This window comes from Chelon labrosus, assembly GCF_963514085.1.
Source record: "Chelon labrosus genome assembly, chromosome: 22".
Taxonomy (NCBI): domain Eukaryota; kingdom Metazoa; phylum Chordata; class Actinopteri; order Mugiliformes; family Mugilidae; genus Chelon; species Chelon labrosus.
Window position 1 is genome coordinate 12,506,874 of NC_140355.1, and position 24,938 is coordinate 12,531,811.

Sequence of the window (24,938 nt, forward strand, 5' to 3'; positions counted from 1 at the left end):
AGACAAAAGTAGATGGGTCCTGATGAAATCTGAAGGAGATTTGCCACCTAATCGACGAGACCATTCCATGTGTTTGTTGCCATGGAAGATGTGTGGTGAGGGGAAAGGAGAGGACGGACAAGCCAGCAGCCCAACAGCTTCTGAGATAATACATCTGGACTTTGTATTTGGAGGAATGGACACTCAGGGTGTCTTGCATAATGACTGTAATGTGACTGTTGTGACATGAAGATTTATATTGAAATAAAATGTACTGAGCTTGCGGAACAGGAAGCAGGAGTGTTAGTTGTTTGAGGATGTGGTGAAAATTGGATGAACTATTCAGTGACCAAACACTTTTCTATCTACACTAAATTCATAAATCAATTGTTACAGAAGTCAACCAACAGTTTGTATCAAACATTTATTTCAATGTCTTTCCAGAAGTACAATGTCCAGATTCAATAAATAACTTTTAGCGTTGCCTGTGAACTTAAGGAGCCCTTGAACCCACAGACACCCTACTTAATGTACCCTCACATACCTGCCTATCTGCCCTCCCATTACCCACCCTACTAAGTCCCTCCCCTTTACAGAATCACATCAGGTCTGCATGAGAACAGCAGCAATAAGCCTCATATCCGGGCTGACAAATATCTCCGCCTTCCAGCGAAGACAACACCTCTCACACACTGAAACTTATTTTAAAGTCTTTCAGAAGATTCAGTGTGGTTACTTGTTATCGCCACCCCTTCCCTACCGCTTCTCTCACTATTTGAGTCCCATCAGTTTAATATGTACAGATGCCACTATCAGAGGGGCAAGGAGCGACAGCAGACTTCAAACCTGCCTACAACTCATCTTTGTCTTTGTGTTCACCCTCAGCGCCCTCTGGTGGGGGTCCACCTGCGCTGCCGTAAAGCTTGCTGATAATTGGTTGAACCACCTCCTCCAGCTCCTTCTTCTTGGCCTGGAAGTCTTCCAGGTCAGCATCTTGGTGTGACTCCATCCACTCAATCTTTTCCTCCACTGCCTTCTCAATCTTTTCCTTATCATCATCTGACAACTTGCCACCGAGCTTCTCCTTATCGCCAATCTGGTTCTTCAGAGAGTAGGCATAGCTCTCCAACTCATTACGGGCGTCAATCCTCTCCTTCAGTTTCTTGTCTTCATCAGCGAAGCGCTCAGCGTCGTTCACCATGCGTTCGATGTCCTCGGGAGTGAGGTGGTTCTGGTCGTCCATGACTGTGATCTTGTTGCCGGTGCCTTTGTCCTCAGCAGTGACCCGTAAAATACCGTTGACATCAAGCTTAAATGTGACCTCAATCTGTGGTACGCCACGAGCAGCAGGAGGGATGCCAGTCAAGTCAAAGATACCCAGCAGATGGTTGTCTTTTGTCAAGGGACACTCACCTAGATAGAGTCAATAATCAGGCTTGTTAAACATTTCTATATACATACACAGAGTCATCAAACAAATATTCATTTTAAATCACATCAACCCCTTACCTTCATAGACTTTAATGGGGACCTCACGCTGGTTATTAGAAAATGTAGAAAAGATCTGGGACCTCTTGGTGGGCACCACAGTGTTCCTGGGGAACAGCTTGCTCATCACTCCTTCAGCGGTCTCAATACCGAGAGTCAGGGGGTACACATCCAGAAGAACCACATTCCCTACAAAAAAGGAAATTCGTTTAGTAAACCAGAAAAACGTCAAGAGCTCAATTCAGTGTAGCAAATACAGTCTACATGTAATCACATACCAGTGTACCTTCCAGAAAGCACTCCAGCCCACACAGCAGCTCCATATGCCACAGCCTCATCAGGGTTGATGCCTCTAGAGGGCTCTTTGCCATTGAAGAACTCCTTCACCAGCTGCTGGATTTTGGGGATGCGGGTAGAGCCACCAACCAGGACAATCTCATCAATGTCAGACTTCTTCAGGTCAGCATCTTCCAACGCTTTCTGTATGGGCTTCATGGTGGAACGGAACAGGTCCTAGAAATGATAAGACAATATTGTTAAAAGCCTTGTCAAACTTTATGTTTAAAAACTGGGTTGAGTTGTGACAGTTAAATTGATAACCTACCATGTTCAGCTCTTCAAACTTGGCACGGGTCAGGGTCTCAGAGAAGTCTTCTCCCTCGAAGAAAGACTCAATCTCAATTCGGGCCTGGTGCTGGGCAGACAGTGCCCTCTTTGCCTTCTCAACCTCACGACGGAGCTTCTGCACAGTGCGGTTGTCTTTGCGGACATCTTTGCCAGTCTTCTTCTTGTACAGCTTGATGAAATGCTCCATGACGCGCTGGTCAAAGTCCTCACCTCCCAGATGAATGTCACCATTGGTGGCCACGACCTCAAACATACCATTGTCTATGGTCAGGACGGAGACATCGCAGAAGCCACCGCCCAGATCGAAAACAAGAATGTTCTTCTCGCCATCCCTCTTGTCCAGGCCGTAAGTAATGGCAGCAGCGGTTCTAAAGAACATAAATATAGAACATTATTATATTGTAAGGGGGGAAATATTTTAAATGGCACATTTCATTTCTTTGTCAGATACTTACGGCCCATTGATGATTCTCATAACATCAAGACCAGCAATGGTTCCAGCATCCTTAGTGGCCTGGCGCTGGGCATAATTGAAATAGGCAGGAACGGTGACCACAGCATGTGTGACCTAGAGAAAATAAGAAATTAGATTTTATTACACACTGGACATTTAGAATTGTTATATACTTTAAAGGTGTATAACTTTCTTGTGTACTATAGGTTTCATTTATTTTGTACCTTTTTGCCCAGGTAAGCTTCAGCAGTCTCCTTCATCTTAGTCAGCACCATGGCAGAGATCTCCTCAGGAGCAAATGTCTTCATCTGGCCACCACCGATGTCAACCTGGATATGGGGCTTGCTCTTCTTCTCAGTTAACTTCAGAGAAATATACATCAATTAAACCAGTGCATGTCACTGAGAAATTAATCAAAACATCCTTCAACCTTATCTTTCACTTTAAACCATGGGGAGTAGAAACTCACCTTGAAGGGAAAATACTTGACACTGGACATTTAGAATTGTTATATACTTTAAAGATGTATTACTTTTCTTGTGTACTATAGGTTTAATTTATTTTGTACTTGTATGCCCAGGTAAGCTTCAGCAGTCTCTGCCATCTTAGTCAGCACCATGTCAAAGATCCACTCAGTAGAAAATTTCCTCATCCGGCCACCACTGATGTCTCTCTGGATATGGGGCTTGCTCTTCTTCTCAGTTACCTTAAGAGGAATATACATCAGTTAAACCAAGCATGTCACTGAGAAATTACTCAAAACATCCTTCAACCTTAACTTTCGTTTTAAACCATCAGGACTAGAAACTCACCTTGAAGGGAAAATACTTGATGTCCTGCTGCACAGAGGAGTCACTCCAAGTACGGCCAATCAGCCTCTTGGCATCAAAGACCGTGTTCTCAGGGTTAGAGGTCAGCTGATTCTTGGCAGCATCACCAATCAGTCGCTCGCCTTTGCTAGTGAAGGCCACATATGAGGGGGTGATGCGGTTACCGTGGTCATTGGCAATGATCTCCACACGCCCATTCTTGAACACTCCAACACTACAGGGAAAACATTTTAGAGATTATTATTCAGTGGCCTTTCATTTCAAACTTCAATAATTACATCGTCTTTGACATCAAGCTTGAAGTTTCCATTTCTTACCATGAGTAGGTGGTCCCCAAGTCGATTCCGATCACAGTCCCCACATTTTTCCTCTTGTTGTCGTTATCAGCAAACACAGTGCCGGTCACCAGCAATACAACCCACAGCAGCTTCATCTTTGCTTTTTGATTCGTGTTCAAATCAGTGAAAAAGACCTGCGGAGAAGAAATCTGTTAAATCGTGGCCGCTCCTTCATGATGTGGACTCAGGCTCAAATCATGGCATTGAAACGAAGGCAGTACAGCCTCTGCTAGTTCCTCCTCTCTCATTGTTACATCCAGTGTCAGAGTGGGGGAGAATATGGACCCATTGCCGACACAGACAGGAATAGTGGTAAACAAATTCATCTTCAATTCTTTTCAAAAAAGAGGATCACTTGCAACTTAATTTACTAAAACTTTAGTTTGCAACTTACTTTGTTGTCTGTGTACTTTCTTGTATGATTATCACAGCCTTTACCAAAAAAGGGTTACAACTGCCACAGATGCCACAACTGATGTCGGTGTTTGGGAAGGCTGCTACTGAGATGGCGAAGTTTAATTTATGAATGTTAACAACTGTCAAATTAGAGCTAGAGGTAGCATTTTCATGACGTATTTTTTGCATTTGAAAGTGCAGTGTGGTTTCAGATATTGTTAATGTTTTCAGAGGATTGTATATTGCACAAAATCTTCATGACATACATTCCAAATCTTTTGATTTGCAATTTAATGTTTCATGTTATGTATATTTTTAGTTTGTTTAATGCATAAATGTTGTGGCACATACATCAATTTTCCATTGGGTTACAATGAATCATCTGATCACAGTATCTTACATAAAACTCCATTGAAAATCATTCATCACAAATGTGAAGTGGTTTCAAACTTTTGATAGCAACTATTTACAGACATGATAACAAATGGCTGCTGGTCTGCGAGGTAGAAATAACCTAATGGTCCCTGGTTAATCAAGAAAACCTTGTAAAACAATGCTAAAATCCTGATAGCACAAGCAGTGACATCTTCCCCACAGTGGCATATAAGGAAATAAATAAAGTGTAATAAATAAAGCGTAAATAAAGTGCATTTATTCTTCTGTAAACCTTGACTAAACATCTTCATTGAACACTGTGAAAACTAAAAATGAGGAGATGAAAATCTCAATGAATATTTGACAGCAGATTTTCCAGTCATTCAAATACATGTAACTCAATTGGCTACATTACAACATCTGCCGTGGCATCTCCCCTAAACAGCAGCGTAAGCAATGGCATCTCCCCTGAACAGTGGCATCTCCCCCCATACCCCCAAACAGCAGCATCAGCTGTTGACAGGGTTGGGTAGTAATGGATTACATGTAATCTGGATTACGTAATCAGATTACAAAAATCAAGTAACTCTAATCAGCCCAGATTACAATACAAAAATTGTGTAATCAGATTACAGTTACATTGTTGGGGATTACCTGATTACATTTTATCATGCAAACAATGCAACTTGTTTATGACAGCCTGGGCATGAAAAAATCCAAATATGTTGTAAAAAGAACATGTTCACTTTTGTTCTATGATATGTTTACAGACTTATTTACAGACTTATTTTGAGATTTTGAAAGACATGTTGTGGATATGTTATGAGAAATGTTCAGAAAGAGAAATATGAGAAAAGATAGAAAAATGTTTTAGGAATGTTTTTAGTTGTAAACATTCAGTATGATGTGAGAAAAGAGTTAAACAGGTTGATATGAGGATATGGTCTGAAAAATGGATATGTTCAGAGTAAAGAAAGTACTTAGTAATAAATCTAAAGTTTTTAGTTAATACAGTTTTTAGTTCATTCACAAAGGAATGCTTTCTCAGCTTTACTGAGAACAAAAAGTTTTGTAATGAAATAATAAAGAGGAAAATAAAAAGAGAATTCATTGTTCAATTCTGTGACGGTGTCTTTTACTTAAGGTGCATATTTATTGAAGTAATCTAAAAGTAATCAGATTACGTTACATGTTTTTGGTAATCCAACTGATTACGTTACTGATTACAAAAATTGCCATGTAATTTGTAGTCAGTAATGGATTACATTTCAAAGTAATCTGACCCAACCCTGGCTGTTGCATCTCCGCCAAACAGTAGCATAAGCAGTGGCATCTCCCCTAAACAGTGGCATCTGCCCGTGGCATTGAGGGTGCCACAGAAAATGAGGTTTTCAACCTTGGGGTCGGGACCACGTGGGGTTGCCTGGAATTAAAATGGGGTCGTCTGAAATGTCTAGTAATTGATAAAAAAAAATATTTTTTTCAACTAATTATTATTCTTTTTTAAATCATGATTAAAAACACCACACACAATCTTAAACAACTGTATTCTTTCACTTTCACTTTTCATGAATATAAATTGAGTTCAAAGAAAATGCAGCATATAAAAATATCTGAGTTGGCACATCTTGATTGACGGCGGCGATCACGTGACTGCACAATCGACAGCTTTCTGTCATATGACAAAACCGCATCAGCGATTACCTTCGTGAGTGGCAGTGGAGGAATTCTGCTTTGGAGCCAGAGATGAGTATCCAGAGATGTCAATGTGTGCCCTAAAACGGTTGATTCCTTGAGCAAGCACATATCTGTGTGAAGCTGGATTTAGTTTTAGGGTTTCCGCTAGAAAAAATTGCCACCGGACAACGTGACCGGCAGGTTGTCAATTTACCGGACAAATGTTTGAAATTCTGGTCAAATATTATCTGAATTTATTGAGCTTAAAATGCTAAATGATGTGCAGGCTATATGAGTATGATATTAAAGCATGTCAATTTGTAATCGTTTTATTGAAAGTGCCGTCAAATGACTCACGTGCGTAACTTCTTGTTCTTGCACAAACCTGCGCTTTATAACATGAACATAAAGAAAGTGAAACTTTTTTGAACCTTTATTGGATATAAAGAAACTGAATAAGTAAACAAAAACACATCTGGACTGGCTCATACCATTTTATTAACGCGCGTAAAATGTTTTGTTTAATTTTAACAATCATCCCTCTTAAATTTGAAATTTATGTAAATTAATGAATGTATTTTATATTAAATAGCTGGAGCATGGGGATTATATAGAAAATAGTTTATTGATATCTAATGGGATTTTTCTCAACGATTTTATTTGTGTATTTGTTTGTAGTTTTGGTTCACTAATTTTCTTCCTTTTTGCATTAATTACTTACAGTTTTCACGGTGTGTAATAATGAAAGCATTTAAGCACCAGGACGTGACTCTCCGCCCTTCAGTGATTCAAAGGGACAGCTACAACGGTAGTCAAACGTTATCTTAACTGCTTATTAGCTTAATAACTAAACTGTTTAGATTTACAAAACATCGCATAGCTGCATTACCATATTAACCCGAATGTTTAAACTTTAAACATACCTAGAAGTTGTGTCAATGAATGAACGGCCTTGCCGGTGTCTCACCTGGTATTAGCCTCTCGTAGAAGTTGTGTCTCTCCTTTTGTCTGTTCTGAATTCTTGCCTCTGTGAACTGATGTTTAATGAACCGCGCTCTCTCTATAAGCTGTCACTTCTTTCCCGTCGCGGAGGCCCGTGATTGTCTGAGTGGTTGCTCGTTGGAATGTGGTAATCAGTCAGATTTGCACACATCGCATTTAGGAGACGTCACCGCATGTGTAAAAAGTAGTGTAATTCAAATCGTAGCTTCATAAAGAATACAAGAGCTGAAATAGCTCCACAGATGACTCCGTTTACGCTCTGCCACTGTGTCAACAGACTGGGGTTGCCAACGTCCTCAAAAAATAAATAAGGGACACCTCATTGGCAGGCCAAACCGGTTGCCTTCGGACTTCCCGGCATGGTGATTTTTTTTAGCCCTTTTTTGCGTATGTGAAACTATTTTAACTATTTGACTCGAACATGAATTGAATTAGACGCATATTTTTGAGTGATATGACCACAACTCTTAGTTGTAAATTTAATTTGCTAATTATGAGTAACGTTGTTTGATTAACTTAAGTGTTTGTTTTGTTTAGATTCGATTTTTTGATGATACTCTTTGTTAGTTATTCGTTTAGGATATTTAGATTTTCATAGTTAAAATTTTGGTTTATTTTTTGGTATTTAGGTAACTGTGGGCACCTTAGGTTATTTAAGGAGGTAGGCACCTTGAGGACCAGCATGCACCTGGGTGGGCCTATGTTTTTTTACCAGTGCAAGGAGGATCCAGCAGCCACGACTTTCTTTGTCCTTTTGTTTTGTTATTGTTGAAATAAATCACCACCAAACGCAAGATCTGGTATGAACATTCATCTTCTTTTGCCTGCGTTAAACTACATCCTCATGGTGCATCAGTGGTCCTTTGATTATGTTTGATTTAAAGTTGAATTAGTTTTTTTTTTCTGGACAAATGGTCACTACAACTACAACAAGGAAAAAACCTGCCCCTTGACGCAAAGGAAGGATTCTACATCGTTGGACAGATTGGATCTTCTTGGATTATAGACTTATGATCAGCATGGATTGTTTTATTCAACACCTTTTGAAATATCGCCATCAGCGGGACACTGCCAGCAGACCCTTCACAGGAATAAGCGGTTACAGAAGATGAATGAATGAATGACCATCTTGTGACAATTCAATGTTCTGCTGGGCAACCTTTAGACATGTACCCCCCACCTGGGCCAGACCAGGCACCCCGACCCCAATGACATTCCTTGATGATAGCCGCCATCCCCAGCAGGATGCAGCCTGACACAGGCACACACACAAAGATGGATTAGGAACAACTAAAAACAGGGCCTGAAGTTAACTTTTTTGGCCACCAGCCACTGTGGCAGGTGGATTTTGAAATCCACCTGCCACAGTAGTTTTTTACCAGCCAAAATTTTTTTGTGCCTAAAATAAAGGTGAACGACTCAGAAAATGCATAAGAATGGTTCTTGAACTTGTACAGAATACACATTAAAGTGCTGTCTGGTTATTAACCAACTTAACCAATCTCATTTATGACTAGACCTCCATAATGATTACAACTGTATCTGACCTGGTGTCGTGGCAGGCATTTAGAATAAAAAATAACATAAATACAAACAGCCAATCATCTCACTGACGGTCTCATTTATTTAGTTAACTGCAATCCATTAGTCACTGTAGTGTATTCAGTTTAAATTTTTTTTTATTTACATTTTAGATTTTCATCACATTTATATCAAAAGACTATTTTTAAGTTTGTACATATTATAAGTTCATGTTGCTTTTTAAAGACAAGAGTCTAATATTTTGACTGAATAACATTTAGATAAACAACAACAATCAGTCAGGTCACTTGCTCAGTGTTGTGTTGTCTTATTGACTACCCGCCAACGTGGCAGGTAGATTGACAGTTTCACCCGCCAATCACAAAAGTTACCCGCATTTGGCGGGTGGGCGGGTGCCAATTTCATGCCCTGACTAAAAACAATAGCACAAGGTGTTGATCTGTGGTCCAAATCAGCGTCAGCGTTCACGAGTCATGTACACAACTTCCCATGTCCTAACCACAAGCTCACGAGTTTCACTTGAAGGCAGCGTGAGAGCTAACAGCTTGCAGCTAGTTAGCTTAGCATAAAGACTGAATACTAACTGATATGTTCATTCATCTCAACTAAATCAGTAAGCGTCTCTTTGCTGGAATCATTTGTTGGACGTTTTCAGTAAGGCCAACAAATCGTCCGGTACGTAAACCCCAGTAAGACCACAATTTTCTGTACTTCAGTTTTTCTACAGATTAAACATATCAAGCATAAAGTGAACTTTCAGAGAACTGTGTACCAGCTGAGAAGTGGATTGTCTTACTCGACAAAGACTCCCTGTCTTTCATCATTCTAAGCAAGTAAATGTCTTCAAGCACTTTCTCCAAAATGTCAAAGTGTTATTTTAAACTTATCATTTTCTGAAGTCAACCTGAAAGTCGGCATCTATGGCCCAAACCATTTTTATTCCATATATATTCTGTTTAAGTATATTTTAAGGTTTCTCTTTGGTTGCAGACAAAAGTAGATGGGTCCTGATGAAATTCAAAGGAGATTTGCCACCTAATCGACTGGACCACTCCATGTGTTTGTTGCCATGGAAAGTGTGTGGTGAGTGGAAAGGAGAAGACGGACAAGCCAGCAGCCCAACAGCTTCTGAGATAATACATCTGGCCTTTGTATTTGGAGGAATGGACACTCAGAGCGTCTTACATAATGACTGTAATGTGACTGTTGTGACATGAAGATTTATATTGAAATAAAATGTATTGAGCTCGCGGAACAGGAAGCAGGAGTGTTAGTTGTTTGAGGATGTGGTGAAAATTGGATGAACTATTCAGTGACCAAACACTTTTCTGTCTTGACTAAACTTATAAATGAATGTTACAGAAGTCGACCAACAATTTGTATCAAACATTTATTACAACGTCTTTCCAGGAGTACAATGTCCAGATTTAATAAATAACTTTGAGCGTTGCCTGTAAACACACAGACACCCTACTTAATGTACCCACAAATACCTGCCTGTCTGCCCTCCCATTACCCACCCCACTAAGTCCCTCCCCTTTACAGAATCACATCAGATCTGCATGAGAACAGCAGCAATAAGCGTCATATCCGGGCTGACAAATATCTCCGCCTTCCAGCGAAGAGAACACCTCTCACACACTGAAACTTATTTTAAAGTCTTTCAGAAGATTCAATGTGGTTGCTTGTTATCACCACCCCTTCCTTCCTTCTCCTCTCACTATTTGAGTCCCATCAGTTTAATATGTACAGATGCCACTATCAGAGGGGCAAGGGGCGACAGAAGACTTCAAACCTGCCTACAACTCATCTTTGTCTTCGTGTTCACCCTCAGCACCCTCTGGTGGGGGTCCACCTGCGCTGCCGTAAAGCTTGCTGATAATTGGTTGAACCACCTCCTCCAGCTCCTTCTTCTTGGCCTGGAAGTCTTCCAGGTCAGCATCTTGGTGTGACTCCATCCACTCAATCTTCTCCTCAACTGCCTTCTCAATGGTTTCCTTATCATCATCGGACAGCTTGCCACCGAGCTTCTCCTTATCGCCAATCTGGTTCTTCAGAGAGTAGGCATAGCTCTCCAGCTCATTACGGGCATCAATCCTCTCCTTCAGCTTCTTGTCTTCATCAGCGAAGCGCTCAGCGTCGTACACCATGCGTTCAAGGTCCTCGGGAGTGAGGCGGTTCTGGTCGTTTGTGATTGTGATCTTGTTCTTGTTGCCAATGCCTTTGTCCTCAGCAATGACACGCAGAATACCGTTGAAATCGATCTCAAATGTGACCTTAATCTGTGGTACGCCACGAGGAGCAGGAGGGATGCCGGTCAAGTTGAACGTACCCAGCAGATGGTTGTCTTTTGTCAAGGGACGCTCACCTAAACAGAGCCAATAATCAGGCTTGTTAAACATTTCTATACGTGTGCACAGAGTCATCAAACAAATATTCATTTTAAATCACATCAACCCCTTACCTTCATAGACTTTAACGGTGACAGTAGGCTGGTTATCAGAAGCTGTAGAAAAGATCTGGGATTTCTTGGTGGGCACCACAGTGTTCCTGGGGATCAGCTTGCTCATCACTCCTCCAACGGTCTCAATACCAAGAGTCAGGGGGCACACATCCAGAAGAATCACATCCCCTACAAAAGAGGAAATTCATTTACTAAACAAGAAAATTTTGAAGAGCTCATTTCAGTATAGCAAATACAGTCTACATGTAATCACATACCAGTGTCCTCCTCTCCAGAAAGCACTCCAGCCTGTACAGCAGCTCCGTATGCCACAGCCTCATCAGGGTTAATGCCTCTAGAGGGCTCTTTGCCATTGAAGAACTCCTTCACCAGCTGCTGGATTTTGGGGATACGGGTGGAGCCACCAACCAGGACAATCTCATCAATGTCAGACTTCTTCAGGTCAGCATCTTCCAACACTTTCTGTACAGGCTTCATGGTGGAATGGAACAGGTCCTAGAAATGATAAGACAATATGGTTAAAAGCCTTGTCAAACTTTATGCTTTAAAAACTGGGTTGAGTTGTGACAGCTAAACTGATAACCTACCATATTCAGCTCTTCAAACATGGCACGGGTCAGGGTCTCAGAGAAGTCTTCTCCCTCGAAGAAAGACTCAATCTCAATTCGGGCCTGGTGCTTGGAAGACAGCGCCCTCTTTGCCCTCTCAACCTCACGACGCAGCTTCTGCACAGCGCGGTTGTCTTTGTGGACATCTTTGCCAGTCTTCTTCTTGTACAGCTTGATGAAATGTTCCATGACACGCTGGTCAAAGTCCTCACCTCCCAGATGAGTGTCACCATTGGTGGCCACGACTTCAAACACACCATTGTCAATGGTCAGGAGGGAGACATCGAAGGTGCCACCGCCCAGATCGAACACAAGAATGTTCTTCTTGCCATCCCTCTTGTCCAGGCCATAAGCAATGGCAGCAGCGGTTCTAAAGAACATAAATATAGAACATTATTATAGAGTAAGGGGGGAAATATTTTAAATGGCACAATTCATTTCTTTGTCGGATACTTACGGCCCATTGATGATCCTCATAACGTTAAGACCAGCAATGGTTCCAGCATCCTTAGTGGCCTGACGCTGGGCATAATTGAAATAGGCAGGAACGGTGACCACAGCATGTGTGACCTAGGGAAAATAAGAAATTAGATTTTAATACACACTGGACATTTAGAATTGGTATATACTTTAAAGGTGTACTGTATTACTTTCTTGTGTACTAGTTTCATATATTTTGTACCTTTTTGCCCAGGTAAGCTTCAGCAGTCTCCTTCATCTTAGTCAGCACCATGGCAGAGATCTCCTCAGGAGCAAATGTCTTCATCTGGCCACCACCGATGTCAACCTGGATATGGGGCTCGCTCTTCTTCTCAGTTAACTTAAGAGAAATATACATCAATTAAACTCGTGCATGTCACTGAGAAATTACTCAAAACGTCCTTCAACCTTAACTTTCACTTTAAACCATGGGGAGTAGAAACTCACCTTGAAGGGAAAGTACTTGACATTGGACATTTAGAATTGTTATATACTTTAAAGGTGTATTATTTTCTTGTGTGCTATAGGTTTCATTTATTTTGTACCTTTTTGCCCAGGTAAGCTTCAGAAATCTCCTTCATCTTATTCAGCACCATGGCAAAGATCCCCTCAGGAGCAAATGTCTTCATCTGGTCACCACCGATGTCATCCTGGATATGGGGCTTGCGCTTCTTCTCAGTTACCTTAAGAGGAACAGACATCAATTAAACCAGTACTTGTCACTGAGAATCTACTCAACACATCCTTCAACCTTAACTTTCACTTTAAACTGTGAGGAGTAGAAACTCACCTTGAAAGGAAAATACTTGATGTCCTGCTGCACAGAGGAGTCACTCCAAGTACGGCCAATGAGCCTCTTGGCATCAAAGACTGTGTTCTCAGGGTTAGAGGTCAGCTGATTCTTGGCATCATCACCAATCAGACGCTCACCTTTGCTGGTGAAGGCCACATATGAGGGGGTGATGCGGTTACCTTGGTCATTGGCAATGATCTCCACACGCCCATTCTTGAACACTCCAACACTACAGGGAAAACATTTTAGAGATTATTATTCAGTGGCCTTTCATTTCAAACTTCAATAATTACATTGTCTTTGACATCAAGCTTGAAGTTTCCATTTCTTACCATGAGTAGGTGGTCCCCAGGTCGATTCCAACCACAGTCCCCACGTTTTCGCTCTCATCTGTGTCATCGCCAAACACAGTGTAGGTCACCAGCAATACAACCCACAGCAGCTTCATCTTTGGTTTTTGATTCGTATTCAAATCAGTGTAAAGGACCTGCGGAGAAGAAATCTGTTAAATCGTGGCCCCTCCTTCATGATGCGGACTCAGGCTCAAATCATGGCATCGAAATGTAGGCAGTACAACCTCTGTCAGTTCCTATTTTCTCATTGTTACATCCAGTGTCAGAGAGATATGGACCCATTGCCGACACAGTCAGGAATAGTGGTAAACAAATTCATCTTCAATTCTCTTCAAAAAAGAGAATCACTTGCAACTTAATTTACTAAAACTTTAGTTTGCAACTTACTTTGTTGTCTGTGTACTTTCTTGTATGATTATCACAGCCTTTAATAAAAGTGGGTTACATTTCCCACAGATGCCACAGTTGATGTCGGTGTTTGGGAAGGCTGCTACTGAGATGCCGAAGTTTAATTTATGAATGTTAACAATTGTCAAAGTCGAATTAGAGCTAGAGTTGCAGTGTGTTTTCTGATATTGTTCATATTTTCAGAGAGGATTGTATATTGCACAAAATCTTCATGACATATCTGCTATTCCAAATCTTTGATTTGCATTTTAATGTTTCATGTTATGTATATTTTTAGTTTGTTTAATGCATAAATGTTGTGGCACATGCATCAATTTTCCATTGGGTTACAATGAATCATCTGAATACAATATCTTACATATAAACTCCATTGAAAATCATTTATCACAAATGTGAAGTGGTTTCAGACTTTTGATAGCAACTATTTACAGACATGATAACAAATGGCCGCTGGTCCGCGAGGTAGAAATAACCTAATGGTCCCTGGCTGATGGTTAATCAAGAAAACTTGCAAAATAATGTTAAAATCCTGATAGCATAAGCTGTGACATCTTCCCCAAACAGCGGCATATAAGGAAATAAATAAAGTCTAATAAATAAAGTGTAAGTAAAGTGCATTTATTCTTCTGTACACCTTGATTAAACATCTTCATTGAACACTGTGAAAACTAAAAATGAGTAGATGAAAAATCTCAATGAATATTTGTCATGACAGCAGATTTTCCAGTCATTCAAATACATGTAACTCAATTAGGGTACATTACAACATTTTGATTACCTCTAATTTACATTACTTTCATTCTCTAAACAAGTTCAAAAATGGGACAACTTAAATCCAAATGTAAGTAATGTAACCTGACTCTTACTCTAATCAAAACATACCACTCAGCGATCTGGATGTTTGCACTTTGCGGTAATCAGTCCGATTTGCACACATTGCATTTAGGAGACATCACTGCATGTGTATTCATTTGCATTTCATGTCTTGACATGAAAATAGAAATATTACATCGGATTAAAAGGATTACCTTGATGTAGTGATGTTCGATACCACCGATTTCCTTTCCGATCCGATACCGATACTTTGTGGAAATACACCTGTGTCTGGTAAATCTAAAAAAAGTAGTGTAATTCAAATCGTGGCTTCATAAAGAATACAAGAGCTGAAATAGCTCCACAGATGACTCCGTTTGTGTCTACAGACAAGGGTTGCCAACTTCCTTAAAAAATAGATAAGGGACACCTCACTGGCAGGACCGGCCAAACCGGTTGCCCTCTCGCATATGTGAAACTATTTTAACTATTTGACTCGAACATCGGCGTCACAGTGGCAAGGTGGTTAGCACTGATGCCTCACAGCAAGAAGGTCCCGGGTTCGAATCTATGGGACGACTGGGCCTTTCTGTGTGGAGTTTACATGTTCTACCTGTGTCTGTGTGGGTTCTCTCCGGGTACTCTTCCTCCCATCATCCAAAGACACGTAGGTGTGTGTGTGAATGGTTGTCTGTCTCTCTGTGTTAGCCCTACAATAGACAGGCGACATGTCCAGGGTGTACCCCTGCCTCTCGCCCGATGACAGCTGGGAAAGGGTCCAGCAAACCCCCGCGACCCTTAACAGGAATAAACGGGTAGAAGATGAACGAATGAATGACTCGAACATGAACTGAATTAGATGCATATTTTTGAGTGATATGACCACAAGTTAGTCTTGTAAATTTAATTTGCTACACTGCAGAACCTGACAAGTCAACTCAAACTGTTTGAGGAAACCGATTGCCTTGAATCATTTAAGTTTATTAACTCACATAATTTAAGCATTATTTATTGTTGAGGTAACTTGGGTAAATTAAGTTAACAGTACCAATTCCACTAGTTAACTGAACTTAAACTATCAAGTATTTTACACTCATATGCAGAATTTATCCAGACCTATTTAAAATGTTTTAATACAATTTATCTGAACAAAGTAAGACTAAATTGAATGCATCTTCTTCATACAAATGTTACCACTTAAGTTGAACTGACTCAGTTTTTTCTACTTAAGCAAATTATTACATTCTAGCTGTGACAACTTCAAACTCTATTGTGGCTACTCAGTTCAGAAACCGTTTGCCTTAAACCTTTCAAGTCGTATTAACAAAAAGTAAAAAATCCACATTTTAAGACAACTTAAACAGTTTATTTAGTTTAATTCTGAACACTAATCACTGAATACACAACATTTCAGTGGTCAAACATTTCAGTGTTCACAGCTCCAAAAAGAGTTTACTCCTCTCTGCTTACTTTTTATTAAACCTATTAATGAAGTTTTCAGAAAAAAGTTTTGAAGACCTCTGATGAATCCTCCTTTAAGTACAGTGGTAAACCAGCCAGGGCTGGTGTTCTAGCTACAGTGATGTCGTTCTTGTCCTGCTGAACAAACAAACACAAGATATGCATAGGGGGTGTTAGGGTCTGCTGTTTACGTTCACCATCAATGTAATGCACTAAAAATATTTTTACCTGTTCCTCATATGCCATCAAAACTTCTATCTTCTCACCGAAATGTCCAGTCTTCCTCTTATTGTAGAGTTTTAACAGCTGAGGAGTATAAGAAGGAAAATTCTGATTTTGATTGGTGATCTTATGGAATTCGGTGTAGAGCTGCATGGAAAACAAAAGCACAGGACATTTTCAGACAGACATAACATATTAAACAATCGCTAATAATTTTAACTATTGCACAAAGCTGACAGAGATTAGCCACAGCATTTAAGGAAAAGATATTTGAGGAAATATGCTTACTCTAGGCCTTTTGCCTGGAATTGGATGAGAAGACATATCTTCTCATTACAATCCTGTTGAGTAAATACGAAGCTATACAGCCAGCAGCTGGTTAGTTTAACTTAGCATAACACTTGAAATAGCTAGCCTGGTTCTGTCTAAAGGTAACAAAATCCACGTATTAGCAGCTCTTAAGATCCCTGATCAAAACATTATATCTTGGTTGTTTAATCTGTACACAATCTGTAGAGTAAAATTGGCACGTGGTGGTTACGGGGCTTATGCTGGACTATTTCTTGGCTAAGCACAGTAACTTTCTGGAGTCCTGTCATCATCGAGAGGTTACCAGGCAACCATGGAGACATCAGGAAGTCACTGCGCCCTGAAAATAAATAGTCCATAGTATACATGGATAAATAGTAGACATAAACGCTGTGGAAAATCCCCACCTCCTTCCCCTCACATCAGTGGAGGGCGGAGTCCTGAAGTCTATTTAGGCAGCCAGTTCACTTGTGTGAGTCCTTTTCCCCTTGCCTGAGAACAAAGGAGCTGGCTGGCCTCATCACTCATCTCCAATTGTCTGAGCTGTGTATTTGATGTAAGCTATTCCTTTTATTCCACACACTCTTAGTATATTTAATAGTTAAATTAATACTATATATGTTAAGTTCTACCTTTTACTAAGTTGAGCAGTGTTTTGTTTCGATCAAATCTCTTCTGTTTACTTGTTAATTGATCCTTATGTTTGAGTTGTGTGGATTAATATTTGTTGTTCTTTCATTTTCTCCTTTTTCATCAGAATTCAACCAGCTTAAAACAATAAATGAACATAACTGGATTCCCTGTGTTTGTGCATTGTTCTGACCAACAACCCAATGCACTGATCCACCATAACTCTGAACCAATTACTTACTCCTCACTAAGTGAATATTTTACAAACGCCCTTAAAACCAAAACATGTATTTTTTACACTTTACCTTTTGTATGGATTAACTAAATGAGACATGTTAAGCAGTGATGTTTAGAGGTGCTGGTAGGTATACTTGCCAGAGCCAGCCTAACTGTTTCTACCCGTTTCAATTATCTATGCTAAGCTAAGCTGGCCAGCTGCTAGCTGTAGCTTTATTTAGTATAGCGTGGTAACAATCGGAACATTTAACTCGACGTCGAAAATGTCAAACTATTGCTTGAAAACACACTCCAAAGTGTACTCTAACACTCAATTTATTCACAGGGATGACTTACCACCATATTGTAATCACATCCTAACACATTGGTCATAGAGGAAAATAGACTTACCTTTAAATATGTTGTCTAATGTGTCCAGGAAGGTGATCACTAGTGTGCACAGGTCCAGACAGATCTTTAGTCCCCCTCAGGTCACCAGGAAAAAGGCTCAGAATGGCTGCTTAATGTGGTGCTGCTCTTTTACTCAGACACTGGAATGAAATGTTTAGTAGTAAGAATTAGTTTGCCTGACACTTTGTAGGCAAACTGTGGCATTTGGTCAGTTAGTTGACACACAGATTTCACTGTATGGCCCTTGCTTTTATGATCTGTTTGCTCATATGACCGCTGTAGGAGCTATTTGTAAAGTTAGTAATTTGCTAATTATGAGTAAATTTGTTTGATTAACTTAAGTGTTTTGTTTAGATTAGATTTTTTGATGATACTCTTTGTTAGTTATTTGTTTTGAGGAGCTCTTTTAGATTTGCATAGTTAAAATTTTGGTTTATTTTTTGGTATTTGGGTAACTATGGGCACCTGAGGTTATTTAAGGACCTTCTTGCTATGAGGCATCAATGCTAATCACCTCGCCACTGTGCAGACTACAAGACGGTCAATGTTATTTAATTCTCCTGTCAGTGGTTTTAATGTTGTGGCTGATCTGTGTATTGACTGAGACTGGTAGGGATCTTCAGAGAGACAAGAAGAAGCACATGCCTCAAATTTTTTGAAGTGTTTAAGAGGAGTATTCGCTCATCCGACGTACTCACGGTGGAACATTTATAACATTTTGTCATAATAAGAAAAGCTCATCTGTTACTAACAACCTTAACAATGTCTTCATTCAAGTGAAGTTTCACAGTAGGCCATGAGAGCGCCACTGCCTTCAAATGGAACTTTCAAATGTGGCTATGACATGGGAAGACATGTACACAAAACTCTCAGCATTCAAGTGGTAAAATCTACTGTAACTGTTGCAATTTAAAGCCACAGAGGCTAACAGTTTTTAAAATTGGATGAACTATTCAGTGACTAAACACTTTTCTGTCTAGACTAAACTCTAGAAATCAGTTGTTACAGAAGTCGACCAACAGTTTGTATCAAACATTTATTTCAATGTCTTTCCAGAAGTACAATGTCCAGATTCAATAAATAACTTTGAGCGTTGCCTGTGAACATATGAGCCCTTGAACCCACAGACACCCTACTTAATGTACCCACAAATACCTGCCTGTCTGCCCTCCCATTACCCACCCCACTAAGTCCCTCCCCTTTACAGAATCACATCAGATCTGCATGAGAACAGCAGCAATAAGCGTCATATCCAGGCTGACAAATATCTCCGCCTTCCAGCGAAGAGAACACCTCTCACACACTGAAACTTATTTTAAAGTCTTTCAGAAGATTCAATGTGGTTGCTTGTTATCACCACCCCTTCCTTACTGCTCCTCTCACTATTTGAGTCCCATCAGTTTAATATGTACAGATGCCACTATCAGAGGGGCAAGGGGCGACAGAAGACTTCAAACCTGCCTACAACTCATCTTTGTCTTTGTGTTCACCCTCAGCACCCTCTGGTGGGGGTCCACCTGCGCTGCCGTAAAGCTTGCTGATAATTGGTTGAACCACCTCCTCCAGCTCCTTCTTCTTGGCCTGGAAGTCTTCCAGGTCAGCATCTTGGTGTGACTCCATCCACTCAATCTTCTCCTCAACTGCCTTCTCAATGGTTTCCTTATCATCATCGGACAGCTTGCCACCGAGCTTCTCCTTATCGCCAATCTGGTTCTTCAGAGAGTAGGCATAGCTCTCCAGCTCATTACGGGCATCAATCCTCTCCTTCAGCTTCTTGTCTTCATCAGCGAAGCGCTCAGCGTCGTTCACCATGCGTTCAATGTCCTCGGGAGTGAGGCGGTTCTGGTCGTTTGTGATTGTGATCTTGTTCTTGCTGCCAGTGCCTTTGTCTTCAGCAGTGACACGCAAAATACCGTTGACATCAAGCTCAAATGTGACCTTAATCTGTGGTACGCCACGAGGAGCAGGAGGGATGCCGGTCAAGTCGAAGGTACCCAGCAGATGGTTGTCTTTTGTCAAGGGACGCTCACCTAGACAGAGTCAATAATCAGGCTTGTGAAACATTTCTATACACGTGCACAGAGTCATCAAACAAATATTCATTTTAAATCACATCAACCCATTACCTTCATAGACTTTAATGGTGACAGTAGGCTGGTTATCAGAAGCTGTAGAAAAGATCTGGGATTTCTTGGTGGGCACCACAGTGTTCCTGGGGATCAGCTTGCTCATCACTCCTCCAACAGTCTCAATACCAAGAGTCAGGGGGTACACATCCAGAAGAAGTACCTCATCTACAAAAGAGGAAATTCGTTTAGTAAACCAGAAAAACATCAAGAGCTCAATTCAGTATAGCAAATACAGTCTACATGTGATCACATACCAGTGTTCTCTCCGGAAAGCACTCCAGCCTGCACAGCAGCTCCATATGCCACAGCCTCATCAGGGTTGATGCCTCTAGAGGGCTCTTTGCCATTGAAGAACTCCTTCACCAGCTGCTGGATTTTGGGGATACGGGTGGAGCCACCAACCAGGACAATCTCATCAATGTCAGACTTCTTCAAGTCAGCATCTTCCAACACTTTCTGTACGGGCTTCATGGTGGAACGGAACAGGTCCTAGAAATGTTAAGACAATATTGTTAAAAGCCTTGTCAAACTTTATTTTTTAAAAACTGGGTTGAGTTGTGACAGCTAAACTGATAACCTACCATGTTCAGCTCTTCAAACTTGGCACGGGTCAGGGTCTCATAGAAATCTTCTCCCTCGAAGAAAGACTCAATCTCAATTCGGGCCTGGTGCTGGGCAGACAGCGCCCTCTTTGCCTTCTCAACCTCACGACGCAGCTTCTGCACAGCACGGTTGTCTTTGCGGACATCTTTGCCAGTCTTCTTCTTGTACAGCTTGATGAAATGCTCCATGACGCGCTGGTCAAAGTCTTCACCTCCCAGATGAGTGTCACCATTGGTGGCCACGACCTCAAACACACCATTGTCGATGGTCAAGAGGGAGACATCGAAGGTGCCACCGCCCAGATCGAACACAAGAATGTTTTTCTCGCCATCCCTCTTGTCCAGGCCGTAAGCAATGGCAGCAGCGGTTCTAAAGAACATAAATATAGAACATTATTATGGAGTAAGGAGGGAAATATCTTAAATGGCACAATTCATTTCTTCGTTGGACACTTACGGCTCATTGATGATTCTCATAACTTTAAGACCAGCAATGGTTCCAGCATCCTTAGTGGCCTGGCGCTGGGCATCATTGAAGTAGGCAGGAACGGTGACCACAGCATGTGTGACCTAGGGAAAATAAGAGATTACATTTTATTACACACTGGACATTTAGAATTGTTATAGACTGCATTATTTGCTTATATAGGTTTAATTTATTTTGTACCTTTTTGCCCAGGTAAGCTTCAGCAGTCTCCTTCATCTTAGTCAGCACCATGGCAGAGATCTCCTCAGGAGCAAATGTCTTCATCTGGCCACCACCGATGTCAACCTGGATATGGGGCTTGCTCTTCTTCTCAGTTATCTTAAGAGGAATATATATCAATTAAACCAGTGCATGTCACTGAGAAATGACTCAAAACATCCTTAAACCTTAACTTTAAACCTTCAGAAGTAGAAACTCACCTTGAAGGGAAAATACTTGACGTCCTGCTGCACAGTGGAGTCACTCCAAGTACGGCCAATTAGTCTTTTGGCATCAAAGACCGTGTTCTCAGGGTTAGAGGTCAGCTGATTCTTGGCAGCATCACCGATCAGACGCTCACCTTCGCTGGTGAAGGCCACATATGAGGGGGTGATGCGGTTACCTTGGTCATTGGCAATGATCTCCACACGGCCATTCTTGAACACTCCAACACTACAGGGAAAACATTTTAGAGATTATTATTCAGTGGCCTTTCATTTCAAACTACAATAATTACATCGTCTTTGGCATCAAGCTTGAAGTCTCCATTTCTTACCATGAGTAGGTGGTCCCCAGGTCGATTCCAATCACAGTCCCCACATTTTCGCTCTCGTCGGCGTCATCGGCAAACACAGTGCCGGTCACCAGCAATACAACCCACAGCAGCTTCATCTTTGCTTTTTGATTTGTACTCAAATCAGTGAAAAAGACCTGCGGAGAAGAAATCTGTTAAAGCGTGGCCGCTCCTTCATGATGTGGACTCAGTCTCCCCAAATTCCCTGTAAGGACTGGCTCTAATTATGGCTTCGGAACCTAGCAGAGGGATTTCCGATGGCACCCCCAGATGCCACTGGTTACGCCGCTGTTTTGGGGAGATGCCATTGTCTGGCTACAGACCTCCAGCGTGGGGTTGCTTCCGGTGCAGCCTCCGCTCTGAGCCCGCCTCCAGTGTCAGGACACTCAGAACAGGAAGTACGTGCAAAAAAACTGTCAAAATACACCAAACTTGGAGCATTCTGCCTCAGACTAAAGTCTGGCATACTGCAGTACTGCCTCTGCCAGTTCCTCCTCTCTCATTGTTACATCCAGTGACAGGGTGGGAGAGAATATGGACCCATTGCAGACACAGACAGGAATAGTGGTAAAGAAATTCATCCTCAATGCTCTTCAAAAAAGAGAATCACTTGCAACTTATTTTACTTTAATGCATAAGTGCTTTGCATTTCCCTGTTGTGCCACATACATCAGTTTTTCATTGGGTTACAATGAATCATCTGAATACAGTATCTTACATAAAACTCAATTGAATATCATTTATCATGAATGTGAAGCGGTTTAAGACTTTTGATAGCAACTATTTAACAACTGGCTGCTGGTCCGCGAGGTAGAAATAACCAAATGGTCCCTGGTTGATGGTTGATCAAGAAAACCTTGCAAAATAATGCTAAAATCCAGATAGCATAAGCAGTGTCATCTCCCCCAAACAACGACATCTGCTGTGACATCGCCCTCAAACAGTGGCATATAAGGAAATAAATAAAGTGTAATAAACAAAGTGTAAATAAAGTACATTTATTCTTCTGTACACGTTGATTGAACATCTTCATTGAACACCATGAAAACTAAAAATGAGATGAAAAATCTCAATGAATATTTGTCATGACAGATAGCAGATTTCCCAGTCATTCAAATACATGTAACTCAATTGGGTACATTACAACATTTTGATTAACTCTAATTTACATTACTTTCATTCTCTAAACAAGTCCAAATATGGCACAACTTAAATCCAAATGTAAGTCTTGTAACCTGACTGTTACTCTGATCAAAATACACTACTCACACAATTGTAAACATAAACTCAGTTAGCTTACTGAATCAATAAAGTGAAATTCAAGCTCTTGTGGTGAATTATGAACAAAACAGAAACTTCTCAAGTAGTGCACAACAGGCATTCAAAGTGGAGCATGTGGTAATGTGTCAACATCCTAGTGCAAGCTATAGCTCATTCACAGTAATGTCATGCAAACTATTATTATTACTTATTTTGTGTGCACTGCGCTGTGTCCGCTTAGCGTAGAACAAGATCGGGTTTAGGGATAACTAATAAACAGAAATAAATTCGACACGTACTTATGGCATCATCTCCCCCCAAACAGCGGAATCTGCAGTGGCATCTCCCCTAAACAGTGGCAACTGCCGTGGCATCTCCCCTAAACAGTGGCATAAGCAGTGGCATCTCCCTCTTATGTTCTAATTAAAACAATAGTAACGTCAAACTTTAATTAGCTAAATACACCACGATAGTCAAACGTTATCTTAACTGCTTATTAGCTTAATAATTAAACTGTTTAGGTTTACAAAATATCGCAAAGCTGCATTACCATATTAACCACAATGTTTAAACATACCTTAATAGAAGTTGCGTCAATGAATTAACGTCCTTCCGGTGTCTCAACTGGTATTTGCCTCTCGTAGAAGTTGTATCTCTCCTTTTGTCTATCGTGAACTCCTGCCTCTGTGAACGGATGTTGAATGAGCCGCGCTCTCTCCATATATATAAGCTGTCACTGCTTTCCCGTCGCGGAGCCCCGTGATTGGCTGAGCGGCTGTTAGTTGGAACGCGGTGATTGGTCTCTCCCAGCACGCTGTAAACCGATGATTGCATTTCATGTCTTGACTTCCAAATACAAATGTTACATCAGATTAACAGGATTACCTTGAAGTTTCATCAGCGTTTAGACATCTGTCTTGAAATGCAGTCTGTAAAAGTTTTCAAATTTTACCATCAACTTACTGTTCCATCAGTCACACACTGGTTACATATACGTTTCTGCGCAGTGTTGGTGGTACTGAGGCAGGATACCTACAACCTTACATTAAACAAAATCACTGTGGGATAAATTGAAGGATTATCTTATTTTAAAAAAGCCCAAATAGGTCAAGGTTGGGTGAGGTAGCCTAAGGAACGTATGCCTTGTCTGATCCTTTTCAAAAGTGCAAATTGTTTTGGGCAAAGTTTGTCTTTGAAAATGTTATTAAAAATAAAGTCAGTGCTTGTTAATATTTTGTGTGTATTCAGCAAACACATGGTCCTCATCTGTTGTGCTACAGGTCATCATTAGCACATTTAAATATAAATCAGGCTTAAAAACATATCAGTGAGTTATAACTATATAATTTGCCAGTGAGGTTAAATTATTTCACCCATTTTTTACAACAAAACCACCTCTTTTAAGAATTTTCTACAATAATATAATTTATTTGTAATAATTTTCAGAACATTCCTGAAATAAAAATGTGTTTCTATCTGGAAAATTCAAGATGAAACATGAAAAGAAGTAAAATGTCAGTGAAACCTTTTGTTTCGTTTTCAATAACTGATGTATGAAGGGTTGTTTTTCTCATTTGACTTATAATTCTAAGGGCCGTGTTAAAGTTGTGTCTGAATAAATTATTTTGTTTTTAATAAAAGAGGGACGGCTTGGACACAGCCACAGATTTTGATGCTGTAATGTTTAATGAAATAATTGTTGAAAAGAGGCTGTCATTTAACATGACTTTACATTTTTCTACATTTCTACAACAAAACACAAGGGGATATGAGATTCTGTTCTGCTCAAAAACGTTTTGAAACTAATGTGGA

General features: G+C 40.6%; 3 protein-coding genes across 3 annotated transcripts; all 3 read right to left on the minus strand.

Moving 5' to 3' along the window:
• Window positions 1-711: 711 nt before the first annotated feature.
• Window positions 712-3,837, minus strand: LOC311507618 (endoplasmic reticulum chaperone BiP-like). The gene is made up of 8 exons (XM_084572031.1): window positions 3,696-3,837; window positions 3,361-3,592; window positions 2,773-2,910; window positions 2,550-2,662; window positions 2,072-2,462; window positions 1,746-1,980; window positions 1,489-1,656; window positions 712-1,392 (listed from the first exon to the last, which is right to left on the minus strand). Exons 1-8 carry the CDS (start codon window positions 3,809-3,811, stop codon window positions 830-832), a joined length of 1,956 nt encoding a protein of 651 aa, XP_084428157.1. The 5' UTR covers window positions 3,812-3,837; the 3' UTR covers window positions 712-829.
• A 6,557-nt stretch (window positions 3,838-10,394) lies between these two features.
• Window positions 10,395-14,916, minus strand: LOC311507624 (endoplasmic reticulum chaperone BiP-like). Its single transcript, XM_084572038.1, has 9 exons — window positions 14,843-14,916; window positions 13,386-13,540; window positions 13,051-13,282; window positions 12,463-12,600; window positions 12,238-12,350; window positions 11,760-12,150; window positions 11,430-11,667; window positions 11,173-11,340; window positions 10,395-11,076 (listed from the first exon to the last, which is right to left on the minus strand). Exons 2-9 carry the CDS (start codon window positions 13,499-13,501, stop codon window positions 10,508-10,510), a joined length of 1,965 nt encoding a protein of 654 aa, XP_084428164.1. The 5' UTR covers window positions 13,502-13,540; window positions 14,843-14,916; the 3' UTR covers window positions 10,395-10,507.
• A 4,370-nt stretch (window positions 14,917-19,286) lies between these two features.
• Window positions 19,287-24,439, minus strand: LOC311507732 (endoplasmic reticulum chaperone BiP-like). Its single transcript, XM_084572195.1, has 9 exons — window positions 23,704-24,439; window positions 21,849-22,003; window positions 21,514-21,745; window positions 21,275-21,412; window positions 21,065-21,177; window positions 20,587-20,977; window positions 20,260-20,494; window positions 20,003-20,170; window positions 19,287-19,906 (listed from the first exon to the last, which is right to left on the minus strand). The coding sequence occupies exons 2-9, from the start codon at window positions 21,962-21,964 to the stop codon at window positions 19,338-19,340; spliced, it is 1,962 nt and encodes a 653-aa protein (XP_084428321.1). The 5' UTR covers window positions 21,965-22,003; window positions 23,704-24,439; the 3' UTR covers window positions 19,287-19,337.
• Window positions 24,440-24,938: the final 499 nt, after the last annotated feature.